Here is a 22,120-nt window from a genome sequence, read left to right on the forward strand (position 1 = left end):
TTCAGATTGATGAATGAATCAATTCAATTTAAACTGCTTTCTGTGGGAGTCTCAAAATAACCCACTTGTAGTTCACATTGGAAACTGAATTGGTTCAATTCGGAGCATTTTCAGAGGATTTTTTTCCCCTTTGTCATCAATGCAATCGCATTTATGTACTTCCATATGAGGGTCAAAGGGCGGGTGAACACAGGTTATTAATTTCTGCTTCCCCACCCGGCGACCCCTTATCACATCATAGTAAATCGATTCCAATCCACATCTCATTCATACTGACACTGAATCAATTCTTGAAATTGATTCTTGAAATTGATTCTGAACCGCATCTGGATCACACTTGCAAGGAATCGATTTATCCAAAAAGACATGGAAAAAATCAGCATCCAAATGATGCAGATTAAATGAGTCTAGTGCATAGCCCCCCTCTTTTAATAGCTTCAGTGATTCAGTTCAAGTGCGAACCAAGGTCATTTAAACCACTTCAAACCAATTTGTGAACTGATTTAAAACATAGTGGGAATGAGGCCCTGGCCATAGGAGCTCGATGGTTACATTCAACTGAATGAGGTTAGAGAATCTATAATATCTACTGAGCCTGTGAAGCTCTTGAAAGCCTGTCTTTGTGTGTTGCCATTTAGATCTCACACTCAATGATGCCGTAAACACTGTATATATAGATGTATATGGATCCATTGCATTGTAAACCTTTATAAACTTTTCATATTTCTGTGTCTTGTCCCAGCTGTCCACTCATCTCTTCAAAATAAATAGGGAAATTGTATCCCTTCTCCTTTGGTTTTGAGTGACCTTTTTGTCTCTATTCATCTATATTGAATAGAGGTAATGGGAATGCTCACTGCCCCTGCAAGCACATGGTTTTTCTGAGATCATGAAGGTACTGACTACATATGTGACTGTGTTGAGTACAGTCTGGGTCTTGCAGCCAAATGCTCTATTTTAATTTTTAAATAGTTGTTTTATTATTTAGAAAATGTCCTGCTTTACCACCTGCACACCGTCTGCCACAGCACACCGACTTATTTCCTTCCAATGTTGGTTTGGGCATTGGGTTTCACACTTGATTAACTGTGTTAAGCATATATATAATGCATATTGTTGAGGAACAAATTAATGACAGCTTTGACACTGTCAGGACTTGCTGGCTGAAAGAGTTTCTGATTTCCTCGACAAAACCTGGAATGCATAAAAGGTTACTCAGACTAATGAAGCATGCATTTAGCCAGGGTATGAACAATATTATACTGGTAAAAATAAATGCCAACATGAAGGCTGTATAGATGGTATAGTGAAGACCTTTACAGTCAAGAGAAAGCAGCATTCTCAGTAGCCATAATATATTACTAGTATATATTGTAACAAATATAAAGCATATACATTTATAAATACTATACAGTATACTATTTCTATTTTCACATTTCCTTTCCTTTTATTTTATTTATAAGGAAACAGAATTACAGTGGTTCCTTATCCATATTCCCTTGCAGAATTATACTTTGGTTAGGGAAAGATGATTTAGAACAGGGGTAGGCAACCTTTTTGAGCCGCGGGCCGGGTTGCTGTCCCTCAGACAACTGGGGGGCCGAAGCCAAAAAATAAATAATTAATTTTTAAATAAATAAATAAATATATAAATAGACCTGGACAAATGTAGGACAAAATTTTCAAATGGAAGACACTTTTTAAAAAAAAAATGGAGGACACACGAAAAAATTTGCTGATTTTTTAAAAAATGTTAGTATAAATGCATGTTTCTGAGGGTTCTATAGACAATTGCCCCCCAAAGACCCCGGCGGCAATCGGCGGCAATCGGCGGCAGGACTGGGCTGGGGCCAGTCCCAAGGCCTTGCCGGGCCGCATCCGGCCCGCGGGCCGCAGGTTGCCTACCCCTGATTTAGAAATATGCTTATTCCTAGTCAAATTTTTGATTTTTTTCAGTAAAGGATATTATTTACTGTGAATTAGGTTTGTTACATTTTTAAAAGTCATTATCTCCATGCAGGTAAGAAGCGGGGGGGGGACCCAAGCACCGCTGATTTATTTGCTTGGTATCTTGACACTGATAGTATAAAATCTATGATAATTAAAGTAAGTGCATTTGCATGAAAAAATAATCAAACATGACCTGGGAAAACAAAAGAACAGAAAGTGCAGGCTTCACATTTTGTTAGTAGACTGTGAGTCGTCTCTCTAGAAAGGTTAAATTACTAATGCAGAAATGGGAGGAGGAGAAGAAGGAAGACGAGGAAAAGAAAGTGCAACCCCCTTTTTGCTATTTGTGTCTTGTGTAACAGGAGACAGCAAAGGACAAGTGCACCATTTGTAGAAGAACTGGTGGAGATGGAGCAGATGGACGAGGGATTTCTATAATGCCTAGAAATGCTCTCTTTCAATCTTATATAGGATTTTGTGTCATGAAAAAGGCAGATGTCCATTCCCAGCCTCCTTCTATGGTTAGCCCTTAGGATAAAATAAAATATGTCAATTTATTTTACAGCTAGTCTGTCTATCAAGATTAATTTGCATTGGATAATTCACAGATTTGTTTTAAAATCATCAAATTAGAAAGGATCCAATGGACCAACTTGTCTAATTCCCTGCTTCAAACAACCTCAAACAGATGGTTGCCCAATATTTCATGGGAAGCCCCTCCATGGAGAAGATTCTGTGGGACCCGTACAAAAGTTGTTCAAGGAACAGCTCTTAAATTTGGACAGCAGTGTTCTGACTTCTAACAGTTTGCATGTCTTACCTTTGTACTACAGCTCTCAGAATCTTCCAATCAGCATGGCTGAGGGATTTTGGTAGTTGTAGTCCAAATAATATTTCCAAGTCTGCTTTCTAAAGCTTAATGTAAAAGTACTTTTGCAACCACTTGTCCTTTGAAATGTTAAAAAACTTGGTTCTTTAAAATCATTGTGCCCTATCATCACTAGAGAACACAAATCACTTTTATACTTGGTGGTCAAAATATAAAACCACTCAGGGATCCACTTCATATAGCCATTCTCTTTCAATTACTGCTATTTGACACCTACATGCAAGATAGAGATCAATGTAAGCCGTGGGTTTTGTTTTGTTTTGTTTTTTTAGAGAAATGTGAGGAGTTTGATACTATGACTTAAACACAAATGAAAAAGAGACATTTTGAGCATATGGAGGCTGTGTTGCCCTAACTCATGAGAAACCCCAGGTTTCCACATCTATTTGATTTTGTTTAAAAAAAATACTAATAAAAGTAGACCTCTTTGTGAATGTGAATTGTTAGATTCAGTTTTAATCAGTGCATTAGGTAAAATCCAGAGAAGCTGGCTTGAATCTAGAAAAAATTCTGAAAAAGTATTCCCAGTTATGACAAATACTGTCACCAAATTAACAGTGAACCAGGTTCTTACAAAAACTGTATTACTTGATTCAGCTCATGCTACAAAATGTAGCATATTCTCTATGCACTCTTCTTCCTGTGAAGTGTTCACAAAGTGCTGGATTTATAGCCAAAATTGATGTCTTGTTTAGTATTCACACTAGCAGTAAGAAAGAGATCAGCTGCCAGAATAACAGATGGAATAATTTTAGTGTCCTTAGGCAGTGGCAACAGCTGGTGTTAATAGACTTGATGACATCTTGTCCCTATTCACCCAACCTTACTTTTAAAATTAATTTTTAAAGTCTTGAACTCAAAAATGATCACTTATAGCTACATATATTCTTAGATATCCTCTTATTACATAAGCATCTAGAACAAAACCTCTTTCTGATATTTCTGTGCAATATTCATATTGAAGCAGATTCACCTTGAAACATACTTTGGATCTCATCAAGGATAATTAGATTTATGAAAGTTCATCTTTCCCTGTTTATTTGTAAAAATAATATTTTATTTAAAAAATCTCAGAACATTTTTGAATATTTTAGGTGATAAACAGAACTTTCCTGGGGAGGGGATTCTCCAAATCGGTTTGCTTGTTCCCATTTGGGAATGATTCTAAAAATATTTTTCTACTTGTTCTGATATGTGTTTGTTAAGGGGGGAAAGAGTCTTGTTCGCGGAATAAGCCAAGGTTGCTATTAGTATGCCAAAAGTAATTTTGGTGCCCCTGGGAGGCTTTAATCAAGCCTTGTGCCCTGAATGAGATGCAGTGTTCAAAACCGAGGAAACTTCTAAAATCTAGAAGTGTTTTCCATGCAAACATTCATGAGCATATCTTATTTAATTACATAGCCAATAAATCAACATAGTGTGTAAGTGATTTAGTCATGGTGTAAATATCTTAATGACTGAAACATCTTTTTACACATGAATAATTTATATCTATATGATTCATTTTTCATACTCATGCCTTTTGCTTGTGCATGATAAACTAATAAGTCTCTGTCAAGGGACCTCTACTTGATCATTGTTTTCTGAATTTTCTTAGTTCGCCACTTGTCTTCTGTTCTCCCTAATGTGGTTATAGTGTTTGTTCACTTGGTTTGCCTTGCCTTTTTAATTGAGTGCTCCTATTTACCTCCCTCTAATGTTATGAAGAACCAAGTGGCAGTGAAGGTTAGTGGCTCTAATGCCTGTGAGGCAATTAATCCACTCAATTGTTAATTCAGATTTGCTGTACTGACTACCATCCTCCAATGCCAAATGTGGCTTCCAGACATCAGTCAATTGAATCTGAGGTCCAGTCACATTACAAGTTTATAGTGCTATGATTTTACTTTAATTTCCTTGATTCCATCCTATGGAATCCTGCGATTGGTGTTTTGGGGATGGGCATTTAGAATTCTCCACCAGTCTCACATCACAGTTGACAATAATAGGGAATTTATTTAGCCTTTGCAAATATGGTGCTAGTTTTAGGATCCTATGAAGACACCTGTTTTTACTACACATCTTTGTAATCAGTGGTGGAATAAGAAAACCTAAGATACTTCCTCTAACATTGACAAAGTTACATCACATGGAACGGTGCCAAACTACACTATATTTGGTATACCTGATTACTTTAAATCAGTGTTCCGAAAACCTTTTTTTGGCTACTGCCCCCTTTCCTCTTGGGTGATAGCCCTAGCACCCCTCAACACCTATTTCTTGATATTAGATCTACTGTTTGTGCAGCCAGCTGGTCAGTGGCATCTACCTCAGCTGCACCCAGTTCGCCACTACCACCTTCTTCTCCTCCTGCTTAGCCTCTCATGTGGGAATATAGCAGTGGCCCAGGCCTGCTCCTTATCTGCACCAGCCTTACAAGACAGCCAGCTGGCTGACTGCTTGGTTGCTGCTCCCAGGGTGACTAGTTGCAAAGGGAGCAGCACCTGAGCTGCCAGTTGAGCAGTGACTGGGCAGCCAGTCACCTTGGGAGCAGCAAGGGAGCAGCTAGTTGAACAGCAACTGAGAAGCCTCTTGCCCAGGCTGGCTTTGCGGCAAAGGCCAATATGAGTGACAGGCTTCTCATTCATTACATGAACAGCTGCTCAGTTGCTGATCCCAAGGTGACTGGTTGCAAGGACTCTCAATCCTTCTTCACCCAGAGCAGAGAGGGTGCAGTTTGCATCCTATTTTTCTTCCTGGCAAGGAAGGGCTCTCGCATTGACTGAAATGACAGAGGCAAAGGGCTTTTTTAAATAATTGACCCTGGATACTCCTCTCCCTCCTTCCACAGAGACGTGCCTCTGCAACACTGCTTCATGTTGTTACCATACACACAAATGTTGTTGCTTCTGCTATCTCTTCTCTCAACTTGTCTGACAGGAAAAAAGCAGTAGCAGCATAGCAGTGCCAACATGCCAGCCAAGTCCTGGTAAAATTCACGAAGATCAACTAGAGTCCCAAATGTGAAAGCTCTTTTCTGCTGCCATTTCTCTCCTTCCACCACATGCTCTAACTCCTCATCTCTACCATGGTCCTAAAGGCCTCTGGTTCCCCTTATCTTTTTTGTGCACCAGTATTTTGACTGAAGGCCCCACTATCATTTCATTTTTCCACCAACCCCCCCCCCCCCGGAGCATACTGCCCAATTTGAGATTCACTGCTTTAAATCATAACATTAAATAAATAAAGGGGAGCCAATCTGGATTGGAATTTTAGTATAAACTGAGTGGTTTTTTTAAATGTTTCTCAGTAGAGGATTCCCCCCACCTTTTAGAATATAGCTGTGTCTACATGTGTGTGTGAGAGAGAGAGAGACAGAGAATTTCCCTGATTGCTGCAATATGGTGGGGAAAAGTACCCTTCCCACACACTTTATCCTAGTCCCTCACTGCATTTCTTATGCAAACACAAATCCACATGAAGTATGTTCTCATATTCCATGTATCATTTAGTTGGCCTTTGTGATATGTGTGGGTTCTTCAGAGTACAGTTTGTGATCGTGTCTTCATATGGTAGATCCAACAAGCTTCTAGGAAACTGGGTAACAACAGGACTAATGGAGCACTTTTGAACTGTATTTAAAAAAAATTAAATAGTGTGTGTGTTAAATGTAGTTGTGATGGAACCCCTGCCCAGTTTGGCCCCACAACTCAAATGCTTGGACCCCTGTCACAGAATTTGCCCTTGTGCCCACGAGATCCCTCCCTGGATCTGGTGTTTGGGTCTTAAGGTGACTTCTACACTGTAGTTGTGTTGCTCAGTGAGCTCAGAATGGTTAAGTATGGCCCATCTTCTTTGTAAATTATTAAATTAAAATATCCAAACAGAGATGTAGAAAATAAAAACTGTGAAGATGTATTGGTACAGATTAAATACATTTCTAGTGTCATGCTGCATCTGCAAATAGTACATAAGAGCACCTCAGTTTTAAACCAAACCTGAACCCTGAACCATTTCTACTTTCTCAGCTCCCAATATCCTATTCAGATCTTATCAATTCCTCTTTTTATAATGGCCTTAACTCTCTTTCTGTCTGGCCATAACTAGCAGTTAACCAATACAGTATGTTTTTAAACGATTCAATAGTGTTTCAGTCCGGGGATTTTAAATTGTCTTTATTTATTTCTTTGTAAATCTTTTTAAGTTGTTGTTTCTGGAAGCCACCTTGGGTCTCACCTTGGGAGAAAGGCAACATATAAATGATGTAAATAAATAAACAAACAGACTGACCTCTAGGTCAGGGATGGGCAACTTTGGAAGACTAGGAGGCTGTATTTGCCATCCAGGAGACTTTGGAGGACTGTACCTGCTCCTACCCAAAAAAGAATAATTCCCCACCATCTGTGAGACATGAAAGGCAGGGTTGGGGCATTCCTGAGCCTCTGGAGGGCATTTGAGATATTTTGATGCAATTTTTGTTTGTTTGTTTGTGGGGGGGGGGTGTTAATGCAAAATTTCATTTTGATCCCTGGTGGTCACTCTTTGCCCACCTCTACTCGAGGTTATATCCTTTCCCCCATAGTTCCCCTCTCACAGTATTTCATTTTGAGGTTCTTTTTCCTGTTCCTCTGCTCTTGCCCAATGTCCCCTTAGGATGAAAAGAAAAGAAAAAAGAATGCAAGGTATCCACAGTCCCACAAAATGCCTCATTATTAAAACTATTTCCATAATTATTTAGATGCTTCATGATGTTCCTTCTCCATTCTCTAGCATGTATTTTAAACAGTGAGGTGAAAAGGTTTTCCCCTTTAAGGCTATTTATCTTTAAGCATGCCCCCCCCCTCTGCTCTGTAACATCTGTAGGTTTATACTAACAAGGAAAATAGGGACTGTACAGAATTCCCCTTTTAGTGCCAGATTGAAGCTGCGGCAACTGTACGCCACAGCCCTAATCTCACCTTTCTGCAGCACAAAAAGGAGCCACAAAAAGTGCATCACAGAAAGGGCACCATAGCTACTGACACCATTGCTTTTCGGTGCTCCTTTGGTGCTGTGTCATCTAAACACAGTGCTAGAGGAGCACTGTGATGCCACATACTATGTGGTGCAGCGTGCGGCATCATGCCAGCCTGGGGACAGAGTCGGGTTTGCATCATATGGATGCCACACCCCAATTCTACCCCCAGACCAGTTTTAATGGCAGGTCTGTACAGCCTATTAGTGCCCTCATACCCACAAGGATGAAATTGCTCCCATTGCTTTGCAGAAATTTATTTGTTTCCAACTTAGGTTTCAACTGCACATCACATTATTCACACTTTTAAAAGACAAGCTTAAATGGTTCACTTCTATTCTGAAGTATCAGCAGTTCCAAATCTGGAACACGTTCCAAGTCCAGATGGGGTCTAAATAACTCCCTATCATCCCCTATACTGCCTACTGCAAAAAGCCAAATGCCAAATAACAGCCAAGAGGGTGCAATTTTCAGAAGATAACCATAGCAGGATTCCATATGCTGGGGAACATATGCTGAATAAGGGCCCTGCATCAGCTTTTACTTCAAAATGTAAATGGCCAGTTTCAATACATTGCATAGCCTGAGCCTTAGTTGCCTTCAGCTGGGGTGAACTGTTTGCAACAGTCCCTGTTCTACAGATTTCAGATGGTTGGCTTTGTGAGTGTCAGGTGTGCTGAATCAGCACACCTAGCCCAAGTGAGTTTCATTGAAACTATGATACTTTTGCTGTACTGATTGCTGCTAATCCAGAGAGCCAACTGGGGGTTAGTGGATTGTTAGCAGAGAGAGAGTGCAAACCAGGCAATACTGCACACTGCCTGGCGATTGTTGCGTCTTCAGGTTTAATGCTTCAAGGCTAATTGCTAAGTAAGGTATGGCAAAACTGGCATCTAAATGACAGAGAACTATGAATACAAACCCCAGAGGGCTAACATAATTCATGTCTCACTAGCTGTGTTCCAGGTACTGAGACCATTTTAAAAATATCAGGCTGCAAAATCAAGACTCTAATAAAATTGATCTGACAAAGCATCAACATATTTTCCCTGTCATCCTTCGGAGAAATGCATGTAAACAAATATTTGATTCTGTGGATCAATTTAGGATGAGGGCTTTAAAACAAATGAAATACATAATGGTGAAGCATTGCTTTTGCTTTTTACAGATTCTGTAGCAACAGCTTCTGGGCCACTGCTTGTTGAAGTTGCCAAAACAGCCGGCTCTGCTCTGGGGGTGGCCCTATCTACCTCGATGTGCTGCAGCAAACAAGTCATTATCATAGACAAAATAAAATCTGCAAGTATCGCAGACAGGTGAGTATTGCAGAAGTGTCCACAATGATCTGTCACCCTTTAATGTGTGCGTGTGCGCGCAGGTGCACATACGCACACATATCTTCAAGTTACTTGTCAAATTATGGCAACCCCATGAATTTCATAGGGTTTTCTTAGGCAAGGAATACTCAAAGGTGATTTTGACAGTTCCTTCCTCTGAAATACAGCCTACAGCATCCGGTATTTGTTGGAAGTCTCCCATCGAAGTACTAATCAGTGCTGATCCTACATAGCTTCAAAGATCATACATTATATGAAAATCCTGTAGTCAGAGGACAGATGAAGACAGTTGACAGTGTCCTATTTAATTACAGGATGGCAACCTAACTGTAGTTAAAACTACTTAACCGAAAAACTTTAATTTAGAGAAAATGCACTTTCGTTCATGCAAACCTTTCCCCCATTGTCCACCAATTCCCACTGTACCACATTTCAAGCCAACCTGAAAAGTCTGACTGCAAGGAAAATGGACAGTAACTCTTTATTGCATGTATGAAATTCATTATGCATTTCTTTGGACAAAACCAGTGTGTTTGCTATCAATTTATTTGGATATTTGCATTAGATATTTAAAAGAATAAATACTATGGTAAATTTCTTAAAGTTCTATTTTGAATTTAGCAGATTTTGGTGCCTGTTTTTATTTACATTCATGTACTTCCTTGTAGTTATGAACAAGTTTGTATGGGTTTTTTTGTTTTGTTATTTTTGGAATCATCATTCAAACTTTCAGCACAATGAATTGAAGCAGAGTAGATTTGAGTCCTCCACACACTCATGCACAAACACATGCACTGAACATTATGCTATATATTACAGTATCACAGAGACACAGAAGAAACTGGCTTCTGTATTTTTATGTCTATTTGTTCAGTTCCCTACAAGAAGAATAATGCATTTTTAAATCTCTGTTTGAAAAGTAGTGTTCTGAATGTTAAATTCTACTTTTAAAAGGAAGGTGGAAGAACAGAAACAATGCATTGGGATTCATCTCCAAGTGCCATTTAAATGAGTAGGAGGTCCTTCAAATGCATCTGCTTTTGTGCAGCTCCCATTCAGTGAAAGTAGTAAAGGAGAAACTTCAAGCAAATAACACTGTCCTTCATTCTTTGTCCTACTCCTTGCTTAGATACTGCTGCCTCAGATGTATATTCTTCAGAACTAAAATTGTGAAATACATTCAATTCATCTATATTGCTGCCTTCCCGCTCCAAATTCCCTACCTCCTGCCTATCCTCCCTAGCATTTCTTTATTATTCTCTCCCCCCACCCGCTGCCGACACACACTTTTTTTAAAACCAATGGTCCTGTAAATGATTCAGTCAACCTATAGTTCTACTATAAGCCTTTTGGCTTTGGAAATTACAAGTACTTGATCCTGTTGTGTTCTGCTGTTCAGAGGGCATATTGCGTTAATTTTCTCCCTCTATTTTGCTCCCATTCTGCAGGGGGGTAACCAACTAAAGATGCTGTCTGCATGACTGGTATGTCAGGATGCTGACTGCTGTGTTTTCATTTTCAACTCATCCAGTAGCCAGTTTCTTGAGTGTTGCAAAATGTAGCATCTAGCTTCCTCACCTTCTGGGTGTCTATCTAGTTGTAATGACTAGTTAATTATTAATTTGATTATTGTATATTTTCATCACCCTCTACACATCTTCTCCAAATCAATACTTAATTCTCAAATAATTAGCCAAATGATGTTATGTGAGAAAGCAGCTTCCTTAAATCAAACTATTCCTGTTCATTCTGCTGCCCGGTCACATTGCCATTATTTCTTCTGCTTTTTAATATATTTGGCTTTTGGCAAAACATTTCAAACCTAATCAATAATTCAATCCAAGTTTTTAACCCTTTCTAAGGATGACTGTAATGACATTTATGGTTTGACGGGTCTTATAAAAACTAACTCTCTAATTTAAGATAAAAAGAAAATAATGTGGATACTATATACAATCTGCTTGAAAGCAAAATACAGCCAGCAAAGAACACACTGAACTACTTTGAAGTATTTCCTTTTCCATAGATGTGGTGCATTACATGTAGGAGATCATATTCTCTCCATTGATGGCACCAGCATGGAGTACTGTACATTGGCAGAAGCAACACAGTTCTTGGCTAATACTTCTGATAATGTCAAGCTAGAGATTCTTCCTCATCATCAGACACGGCTGGCTCTAAAGGGACCAGAACATGGTAGGAAACTTGTACCTTTTCAGTTAATTTTATTTTGTTTCCCCTGGTTTTACACTATGCCTGTAGATCTATCAAATTAATGTTTGGGCAGTTTTGAATCATCTTCTGTTGTTCTGCTATTAAAACCTCAGCTTATAGAATGATTATGAAGTACTTTCACTTGCATGCTTATGAGGTATCTTTGTCCAATCCTGATCACATTTACTCAGAACTTTTACTATGTCAGTTCAGTGAAATTTAAGTGGGGCTTGTTGGAAATGAAATATTTTTCAAGGCCAGGGGAATTCATTCAGAATCTATCCTTCATGCTCTGAGCGGTGATTCTCCAATCTCTTCCAAAGATTTGCACATAATCTTTTTACACAGATCCTGATAAACAAAAGTAATGTGTTTTACTGGCTTACAGCCAATAAATACTCATGCATCTTCATTAATAAATAAGCAGTAGTCAATTTAGCTATGTGAGTTTGTACAAGAGTACAAGATTTCAAGCTGGGTATTTTAGGTCAGCATCATGCTTTAAGAAAATACGTTTTCAGAGTGTCTATATCTGTGTGTATGTGTCTGTGTCCTCTATTCATTCTCACTTAAAAGCAGAGGGTGAACCAGTCTTCAAGATGGGTTATTCTACATTTGGTTTATATAAAGAAGCCAGAACCTACATTTGCTTCAGCAAATTTTACATTTTCTATCTGGTGGGTTATCTATGCTAAACTATAAGAATTAATGACATATTTTACTGCCAAGGGCAGTGATAATGTATGTGTTAATGCCTTAATTAATTAAGAGAAAGTTTTAATGCTGACTATAATCTAAGTAATAGGGCTAACTAATCACATTCAGTAGGAACTGGTAAGCTCCTGCTAGAGTGAGACTAGCAAGGAGAGAGTAAAGGTCACATGCAGAGATACAAATTGGTCCTTATAATCCTCACAAAGACCATATCTCTACACTCCATTAAGGCTGGAGGCAAAAGTGACATGTTTTGTACAGGCATGCATTCAGTACACGTTGAATAATGTTTGGTCATCACTGCTGTGAGAGAGCACCTGACTTTTAAAAAGGACTGTCGTGCTGAGTTTTTACCCTGTACTATATTATTGTATGGTTTTCCAATATTCTAAGGGGCTCTTCACACTACGTTATAAACCGGTTTGCAAACCAGTTTAAAAGGGGGTTATTTACACTTGCACCAGTTTTTCCCAACTCAAATTCAAGGGGGGCTGGCACAAATCCCCCTTAATCCAGTTTTTCCAAGATCAAGTTTCCCCCGTTTCTTTTACAAAACACCGGGTTTTAGCAAGGTGCCACTAATGGGAACTTGCTCCCAATCCCACTCTGGGCATCCAGGAGGGAGGGTTTAATGTGCAGGGGGAAGATCGTGCCTATCCCTTTGCTCTCTCCCTGCCAACCAAACGCATTGTTTTTCCCTCTCAGCACTTGGCTGCGGGAGCTGAAAAAGCAGCTCCAGAAATGCAGTGGATTCAAACTTCCCACACTGTGGAAAGTGGTCTCTTTAAAGCACAGCCCTGCTTTTTTTCTCTTCTACCAGTGATTTAGTCCCCTTATCTGCATCAATGTCTGATTTACAGAGCTTACCAAAGCCAGGGAGGGGTTTCTCCTGGGAGCATCATTAGACAATGTTTTTTTAAATAAAATTTGACATCTTATGGATATATTTGCTATTGCATGGACACAATAGGCAGCACATTTAAATACTTGTGTCATCAGTATGACAAAGCTGCACGTGATTTGCTTGACATTTTTAAAAAAAAAAAAACCTTATCAATGGGACTGTGGTTAGGGGTCATTTTTTCCTCTTTCCCAAGAAATAAAACCACAACAGACTCTGCTCCCAAGTTGTTTCAAACTAAAGCTCTCATACACATACTATATGACTGAGAGATTATATTATTATATTATTACATGGCTGAGCGAGCTTCTTGCTAAGGGTTATTCTAAGGGGCTTGCCATTACCATCCTCCGAGGCTGATGGGGGGGGGGGGGGGTGTTGGCCAAACAGTGTGATGTAGATGCATATCATTTGATTGACAGTTTTTAAAAACCTGAGAACAATCGAGATGGCAGCTCCATTTTAAAACGACACAGATGGTACTTTGGACTTCATCAGGGTTAAATTGCCACGGAGACATTCAATCATGGTAACCATAGTGGGAACTATGATTCCCATAGTGGGAATCTCCCCAGATCTACTTGTCACAAAAATGCTAGTGTGAATGACCCCTAAAGTTAATTTTGCAGCAGAGAGTCTTCTATTTCTAATCACATGAGCAGCCTCCACAGTTAAAAAAAAAAGGCTTCTTTCTACAGCTGTTACACTAGAAGATGTAATGAGCTGTGGCAGGAGCTGTGCAACAAGAATGCAGCTAAATTTTTAAAAAGCATAAAATCCAACAAGTGTAAGCAGAGATTGTGTGGTCAATAAACCAGGTTAAATCTGGGTACTGAGAAACATGACTGGGCCTATATGCTTTGGATTATGTGTGCAACAGCTCACTGAACATTTCCCTCATTTAAGTACCCAGGTTTTGGGAAATACTATTGTTATGGGTGGGATATAAGTAGTCCTGCAAAACAGGGTGGTAATCTGAATGCAAATAATTCTGTTCCATTGTTGCACATATGCTTGAACAGTTGTGCAAACTCTTGTACAATAGAAGAATATTTTTGAGTTTAGCTTTGCTTTTCCATGTTGCATTCCAGCACAATGTGTGAAACGTATCTTCCAAATGCAGAAGGAAACCTTTAGATCTGATACTTTTGAGATTTTTGCAGAATATATTGTGATTATTTTACTTGTAGATTATAACACTTGTGTTCCCTATTCTCCCTGTGCTTCTCTACTTCTTTTGAGGGTAATGTGCTCATCAGTGGTGACTTGTTCCATTTAATATTAGAGGAATTTTGTGTGAGAGAGAAAGAAAGAAAGAAAATGAGAAAAAAAGCAACTGAACAGCAAAGTTTTCAGATAGACACTGGATCCCAAAAAACATTATAAAATTTTATGTTTTAAAAACATAAAAAAAACCAAACACCAAACATGTTGATTTCCATCTTCCTCGGTGATTTTCAATGGAATGAAAAGAGGGGAAAAATCCCAGACAGTCATAGAACTCCCAGGGCCTACACATGGCATTCATAGTATGGTGCTGAAGATAAGAGTGGTACTGCCCTCTGAACTAAGGCCCTAGATATCAAGGCATCAGATCTGTAGATCCAGAAACTTTCTCTTTTCCCAAGCATGGCTGGACAAGGTTTCTCTGTTCAAAATATAGCTTTATTGGAAAGGCTGTGTCCCTCCAATCAAAACATTTAGCAACAGGGTGGGGACTGCTGCCTATGGTTCCTGAATCTTGTGCACAGATTGGTGATGTTTCCCTCACATTTTGCATGTTGCATTTGGGATATGTGTGTGTATGAGTAACTAATAACCAGAACTGTTTAAATTTCTTAGCAAAATACTGGTATATCGATGGGTTTATTTCCATCCAGCATTTCCTAACTACTAGATCGTAATCAAGGAAAGCTATCCACTGTTAGCAATTTCTGAAAGTCTTGCTAGAGCAAACTAGCTTTCTTCCAGCTACCAAAGCTGTGGAAATGGTTGTCAGCAATCCTGGATTTCACCCTCATGATTCCAAGTATTGCATCACCTGGAAGCATCTCAAGAAACAAGTCCCTTTCAGGACCTACTAAATTAAACAAAATGTCACCTCCCAATCCTGCTATGTTATTTATTTAAATGAATGCAGTCATACAGGATATCAAGTATAGTGAATGGGGGAGATATTACAGATCTTCTTACACATTTAAGGAATTAGTGTATATACTCATGTATACATTGAGAAATTTTAATTAAAAAATAAAAAACCTGGGTTGAATGATCCATGAGTAAGTATTGTACCTTAACTCTCTTTTTTAGAAAAGGAACCATCCCCTTTTCTGAATAGAGTTGTGAAATGCAAGAGCTTAATTCCTCTCCATTAAATATTACAGCTTTGGCTTGCAATTACCCAAAAACTAAATAGACAAAAAGTGATTAATATAAGATTCCAAAGTACAGAGTCCTTTCCTTTCTCATTGGTCAAGTCAACTCAAACATGTGTTGCTTTTCATCTTGTTTAGAATACAACATGGTATGCTATACGTTTGAATTGTTGTTGTAGTTTGTACATTTTTAATAATATATGATAGACTGGTTATCATTTTCTCTGCTTTCCTAAAAAACTGTCTGGCTTTAATCAACTAGAACTACTTTTCCTCTTCCTTTAAATTTTTGATAGATTTTTGCCACACCTAGTTTAGGGTTTATCCGTCATGAAATTGACTATGAGAAGGAATTCAGCTGCATTTCCTCTTCTGTGGGGTACAAATAGTCAGAAACCCACACTTTAAAACAATAAATGATGACTTTAGATTTCTGCTTTGTCTTTATTAATAAGTTCCCCTAAATGGAATTTTTGTGCTGATGCTTGAGAAATGGGAGTTCATTGCCCTGGATAATACAGTGCCAGTGATGGATGCTGGTAAAATTAAAATGTCAAAGCAGTAAATTGAAATGACTGGCAAGTAAACCACTCTGAATTACCGTGCACAATGTGATATATGGCCCCTTGTTTTTAGTTGAGGGTTTTTTTTTGAGACACACACACATTTTTAAGTGGGTGGATATTTTCAGAACTTAATTACTAATTGTATGTCATACATGGTGATAATGTTGACTTAAATGTGTTCTTTAGAGGGTTTAATCATAGCTGCTAAAGACAGAGGCAGATTAAAATCTGATTGAGTACAGACCAATAGGCTTCAAACACTTTAGTTCTGGTTCTGTGAAAGGTTTCTGTGGCCCAAATAAGTGCTGGCATTTGCTGGCCATCAAGGAAGAAGATTCAGGAGGAAGGGCTCTATCTTCACAGTTTTCATTTTTGTTACTTTTTAATTTGTTTATGTAATCCATTTATTTTCCCTCTTCTTTGGTCTTTTTTTATTTTTGGTTCCTTCTCATCCCTCCATGTGGGCAGCGAAGGTTCAAAGGAGCAACCGGCAACTTATGTGGGATCCCTATGCCAACAGCCAGAGCAGTGGCCTCACCTACCATCATTATAACACCTACCACCCTGACCATTGCAGGATGCCAGCTTTGAAATGCCAGAAAACGCCTCCACAAAAAAACCTTCGTAATGTTCCATGCTTTTCCTCCTGACATGCTATTATTATTACCACCATTATCATTATTATTTAATTTGTCTTGCCCTCTTTCTCTCATTCTTTTCCCAGTTTGGTGTTTTTAAGCCTTTTCATTTTTCTGGTGTCTCACTTTTTCTCACATCAGTGCAAGGTTATTTCTGACATCATACCTTTTTCCTTCTTTAACTTACCCAGCCTCTTTGTAGACAATGAAAAAAAAATCTGAACACTTTTTAAAGGATCCAGTTTTCCAAACATATCTCATACTGTCCTCAGTTTAGTACCTAATGGAGAGTTTAACCTTCCTCTGTAATGCCTGTGTCAGAAATCACCTTGCTAGATTCCAGAAAATACTTGCTAGATTCAGTGTGTTTAACTGTGTTAATATGTGTGTATTCGCATAGGTGTGCATTTAATATACTATCAAAAGTCAGCTGTATTGATTATAAGGATGAAAGTACTGTAACAGGGTTACACACTGTGTGGTTTTTGTACTAACTAAAAGGAATTTGCAATGGTTCACATAACCCGAAAAATCCTGACACTGCTGCCAATCTTTTACACAGTTTTTGATTTTGTCACTGGATGCGCACTAAACTATTCTTGTGAGCCATGTACACAGTGTCTAGATTTTAGCAGCCAATAATGCAGGCATGCCTTTCACTGCTCTGCACTACAGAGTGCCTTGTGCCAAGTGTTTCCCTTTGTTTCAGCAGCACTGGTATCTTCATCCTTCTCTCCTGCCTCCATGAGTGCATACAGCCTGAGTTCCCTAAACATGGGGACCTTACCTCGCAGCCTCTACTCTACTAGCCCACGTGGAACAATGATGAGAAGAAGAATGAAAAAGAAGGACTTCAAAAGCTCATGTAAGTGACCAATCAGTAGACAAATAGCATGAATGTGCACTGCAATTCAGGTTTGTTTAGAGTTGTTAGGAAAAGCTTTATATGCATTACTCCTGAGCAAAATATAGTATTCAGCCACGTTTTCTATTTTTGTTGTCATGTCCAATTTCATAAAGCTGGTTTCTTTTGCTCTCCATGATCCATTTATGTATTCTTTGCATAGAGGTTCAGTATACTTTGACATGATACTTTTCCCCTGAAGATGCAGGTTCACAAGGTGTACTCCTGGACTCAGCCTTGGACCTGGAGCCTAGGTTTCTACAATGGCCAGAAGTGCTTTTACATTGTTAAAGCTAGTGTGCCAAGTCTGCCCATTCCTGGAGATACCTGATGTGGCCATGGTGACACATGCCTTATTTACATACCATTTGGGTTATTGTAAGATGCTGGACGTAGGGTTGCCTTTGAAAAGTGCTTGGAAACTTCACAGTGCTGGTTATGACTTAAATGCTGGCTATTTGCCAAACAATATTTCCTTACCTGGATTCAGAGAGCTTACCTGGGCTCAGAGATCTCTGGAGATGCACTTCATTCACTCCCTGCAGATATGGTTGGTGGGTACATGAGATAAGACATTCTTAGTGGATGGGTGCTTGGGCACTGGGATTCCCTCCCAAAGTTTTTGTTGTCCTTCTCTTGCCAGATGAAGACTTTTTATTCCAACAGACTTTTAGAACTTATTAGTAGAAGGTTTCAGATGTGGTATTTTATTGTTTAAAATTGTTTAAAATGTTAAAACTTAAATAGGTTTGAATTTTAAAATAAATTACATGTTTTAAGTGTATGTCTTAAATTCTTTTAATACTGTTAATAGTTTAATTCTATTTTAATACTGACCTTTTATGTATTTTTAATGTTAACTTTTTGTACTGTAATCATTTTAACTGGCAAATCACCTTGAGTTCAAATAGTAATTAAGAATTAAGAAAAATGATGATGATTGCTGATGATGATGGCGACAACAGCAACAAACTCAAAAGTTAACAGACAAGAATGCAGCTTTTAAAACACGAATAAATATACATTGGGCCCTTGGTATTCACTGGGGTTTGGTCCCAACCCCCAACCTCCCAATATGGAGACCAAAATCTGGTGGATGCTTAAGTCCCATTAATACAATGGCATTGTAAAATGGCATCTCTTATATAAAATGGCACAGTCAAGAGTTATTGTTTGAAATTTGTATTTTAAAAAATATTTTCAGACCATGGATGCATGAATCTGTCAATAAAAAATCCATAGATATGAGGGGTTTCGCTGTACAGTATGTCACAATTTGTGGGGATGAGGATCGCATACCATTAGCCAGTGAAATCACATAATAAATGTAATCCCTGTTGGTTGATTAGATTTGACAGGATTCTAAGCAGAATGATCTCTGTCGAACTGGCAGTCGAGGCACTTTGATGCCTCTGAGCACTGTTGTAATGATCATGAGCATTATATTGACACTTATAGTGAAGAATAGTGTATTACACTGGATGTTTCCGTTTATAAAATAATCTACCAAACTTATTTTTCAAGCCTATAAATTGCTCTTATATTTTTGAAGTAATGTCCACATAGCACGTACAACTGTGAGGTGGGGATAATAATGAAATCAGACGGGATTAGATTTAAATTATTGCCATTCGGATTGCTAATATTGCCATTAGTAATGAATCCCATGTTTATATTAATTCATTTTGAGCCTCAGTTAGATCCAAGTGCATACCTAAAACCACTTAGATTGTGTTGGCTGCATAAACCTGCATACAAGTAAGTAAATAAATCCATGAAATTAGATGTCTTTGATCTAGGACTCTCTGGTCCTTCAAGAATGCTTGTATTGAGATGGTTGCCAAAATGACCTCCCTTGATAGGAAAGAGATCAATCATTGAAGGTTTATATGTTGGATTTTAACCACCATGAGCAGAGCTGCTCATGAAATAGAGTTTTTTTCTGCTACCTTCTTCCTTTTCATATCTCATGTTATTCCCCGAGGGAACCTTCCAGGACTGTATGGCATACTGAACAAGGTTCTGTAGTCAGTGGAGGAATGAACAGAAACAGTTTCTAGTTACACTCATACATTCATGGTGGAATCCAATGTCATTTACTGCATCCTGCCAATTTTCTGTGGCTGATGGATGTCATCACTGTGCCTTCTGCCCCCAAGGGGACTGGTTTTTAAATCTGTTTCTCATGGCCTTGAATCTATTACCCAGGGTATAGTGTCCATTCAGACCAATAGATGTGTTTTTCTCAGCTGAATTGCCTGACAAGGGATGATTGTCATGCAGGAGTGAGTCTGAGTAACTGGTTCTCCCCCCCCCCCCCCCACACACACACAGATACACAAGTATACTTGTGTGCATGGCAAGTAAATTTTAAAAGAAAATTCCCTTTCTGTCAGGTAATGCCTTGAGAGAAAAGCAGTGGAATTGGGAAAATGAAACAGAGATGATGAGAGAGGAGACAAAAAGGGAAATATGTTTATTGTTATGCCAAAAATTTAAACTATCTTGAAAGAGCCCCCACTTTTCTCAAACTCCTCTGCCCTCCTCTCCATTCCTCACATTGCCAGTTCAGCATTTTATCACAGACATTCAGTACTGTACACTGATTTATGTCATTTTGAATTTAATTGATGAAAGGGATAAGTAATGGAAAGGGAGATCCTTAGATCTAAATACCAGTAACTTCTTAATTTCTATACAGTATTCATAATATGTGAGGATTGTGCTATGGCTTGGATCCTGAAGCCTTTTAAATGCCTAGCAGTCTTCCAGGTGGTACAGATGATGCTGAATATTGGAGTAGAATATTCCAGTGCCATAAAATATGATGCCAGAAAATGGAATGACTTCAGAATAATGCCTTGGTATTTCATTAATGCATAAATATTTTGTTGCTGTTAGTGTGGATTAGTGGATGGACTTCAGGAATAATTTCAGAAATTCATTGGTTCAGCTCCATATTCATCCTTAAAGTTAGTGAATTATTTTGCACAAATCAACAATGCAGCCAATTTTGCTCATTTCTTATGCATTAAAAATGCAGTCAAAATTGGAAAGCTTACTTTGTACTATTGCTAATAATAAATAGGTACAATTAGGAATGGTTTGCCTCATTTCACTTAATTAAAAAACCACTTAATTCAGTGCCACTAAAGAATTATTGTAGTCTTTATGAAAATGGACAGTTGATTAAAACATTGAAAGTAAAACAATTTTTCAGTCCATATTTGGGAATGGGGATGAGCAGAACAAGGAGGGAATGCTTCATTGAACATCTTTACAAAAAAAGTAGTGACAATAAAACATTTCATAGTGAATAAGATCCTTACAGTGGACTAGTGTCTTCTGCTTACTTGAAATTGGTCACTTTCTTTAGCCTACAAAAATATGCTATAGGTCTATCAGTTCTTCTCCTTAATGGCAGGTATCAAAAGAAATGACCAATTCCAATTGCTAAGTGAAAGTGTTGCTTGCCTCTTAAAGAGTTCTATAGCTTTATCAACAATAACAAAAAGTCTTGTACTATCTCAAAGAGAAACCATTTTTATTTGGCATAAACATTCATGGACTGAGCAAACTAACAAATGATTTCCTGGAAATTAGAGCCTTATAGAATTATTTGACAATGGGTTGTTGTTATTTACATAGAGTATCTGTTGCACATAGCCTCTTTCTTTCTTTCTTTCTTTCTTTCTTTCTTTCTTTCTTTCTGGGCATGATGTAGTGACTAGAAACTAACAGGATACTTAAATATGCAACTCTTCTTTGGAAGAGTTGAGAATATGTATGGCAAAGAATGCAATAAAGTTTTCATTGCCCTTTGTGCAGAAAAGCTTGCATAACTAATGTGATCTTCCCAAACGCCAGGCAGTAAACTATGCTGGTGTAGGGAACCATAAACATTTTATTAACAGAAGTTTTGCAGTGACTGCATTACTTATGCAGGTTTTACCAAACATACAGCCATAAAACTTAAAGATACCCTATGCTGTCACATACTGTTTATTACAGTTGATTTTGCTTTGCTTTGTTTTCTTTTATAGTCACCCCTTGGTTTTTAATGTTTGAAGTATGTGCTTCAGGAAGAGCAGAATTGTCACTTGTATCTTGCCTGTGCAAAGACACAAACAGACATATATACAGAGAGAGAGTACTTGTAAGGCAGACCTTGGTTGCTGCCACAATGTATAATTAATACAGTTTGGCACCTGTTTCACTGCCTTGGCTCAATGTATAGAATTCTCAGATTTTTAGTTTTGTGAGATATTTAGACTTCTCTGTCAGAGAGCTCTGGTGCCACAACAGATCTCAAAATTCCATAGGATAGAGCCATGGTAGTTAAAGCGGTATCTAAGTTGGCACCAGTTAAGCATATCAAGATGTGGTGATATATTTTAATATTCAATGGCAGAAGAATCAGGACATGTCTAGAAGGGTTTAAACTCTCCAGCAAAATATCTTAGGATACACAGTGAAGCTGAAAGAAGGAGGGGGAATACTGATTCTAATGGCAAATGATTCTAACTTTTAAATCCAGAGGAGGTACACTATTAGATTTTGGCCATTATGGGACACTTTTTGGCAACAATGAAGTTTGTGTTTGTAGAAGTACTTTTCTATCTGCTGCTTCATTCATTTA

The 22,120-nt window shown here is 38.3% G+C and overlaps 1 protein-coding gene across 11 annotated transcripts in view; it reads left to right on the forward strand.

Moving 5' to 3' along the window:
• GRIP1 (glutamate receptor interacting protein 1) overlaps nt 1-22,120 on the forward strand; it is a 435,209-nt gene that overhangs the window by 364,922 nt on the left and 48,167 nt on the right. For 8 of the 11 annotated variants that reach the window (XM_089524169.1, XM_089524177.1, XM_089524166.1 and 5 more), the window contains 4 exons: nt 9,001-9,148; nt 11,196-11,365; nt 16,408-16,563; nt 17,290-17,442. In XM_089524169.1, coding sequence (XP_089380295.1) covers nt 9,001-9,148; nt 11,196-11,365; nt 16,408-16,563; nt 17,290-17,442 — 627 coding nt within the window. The remainder of the gene's footprint in view (nt 1-9,000; nt 9,149-11,195; nt 11,366-16,407; nt 16,564-17,289; nt 17,443-22,120) is intronic. The other 3 variants (XM_089524178.1, XM_089524171.1, XM_089524173.1) reach the window with 1 other exon arrangement.

Source organism: Sceloporus occidentalis, unplaced genomic scaffold (genome assembly GCF_023333645.1).
Source record: "Sceloporus occidentalis isolate IW3139 unplaced genomic scaffold, rSceOcc1.0.p SCAF_5, whole genome shotgun sequence".
Taxonomy (NCBI): Eukaryota; Metazoa; Chordata; class Lepidosauria; order Squamata; family Phrynosomatidae; genus Sceloporus; species Sceloporus occidentalis.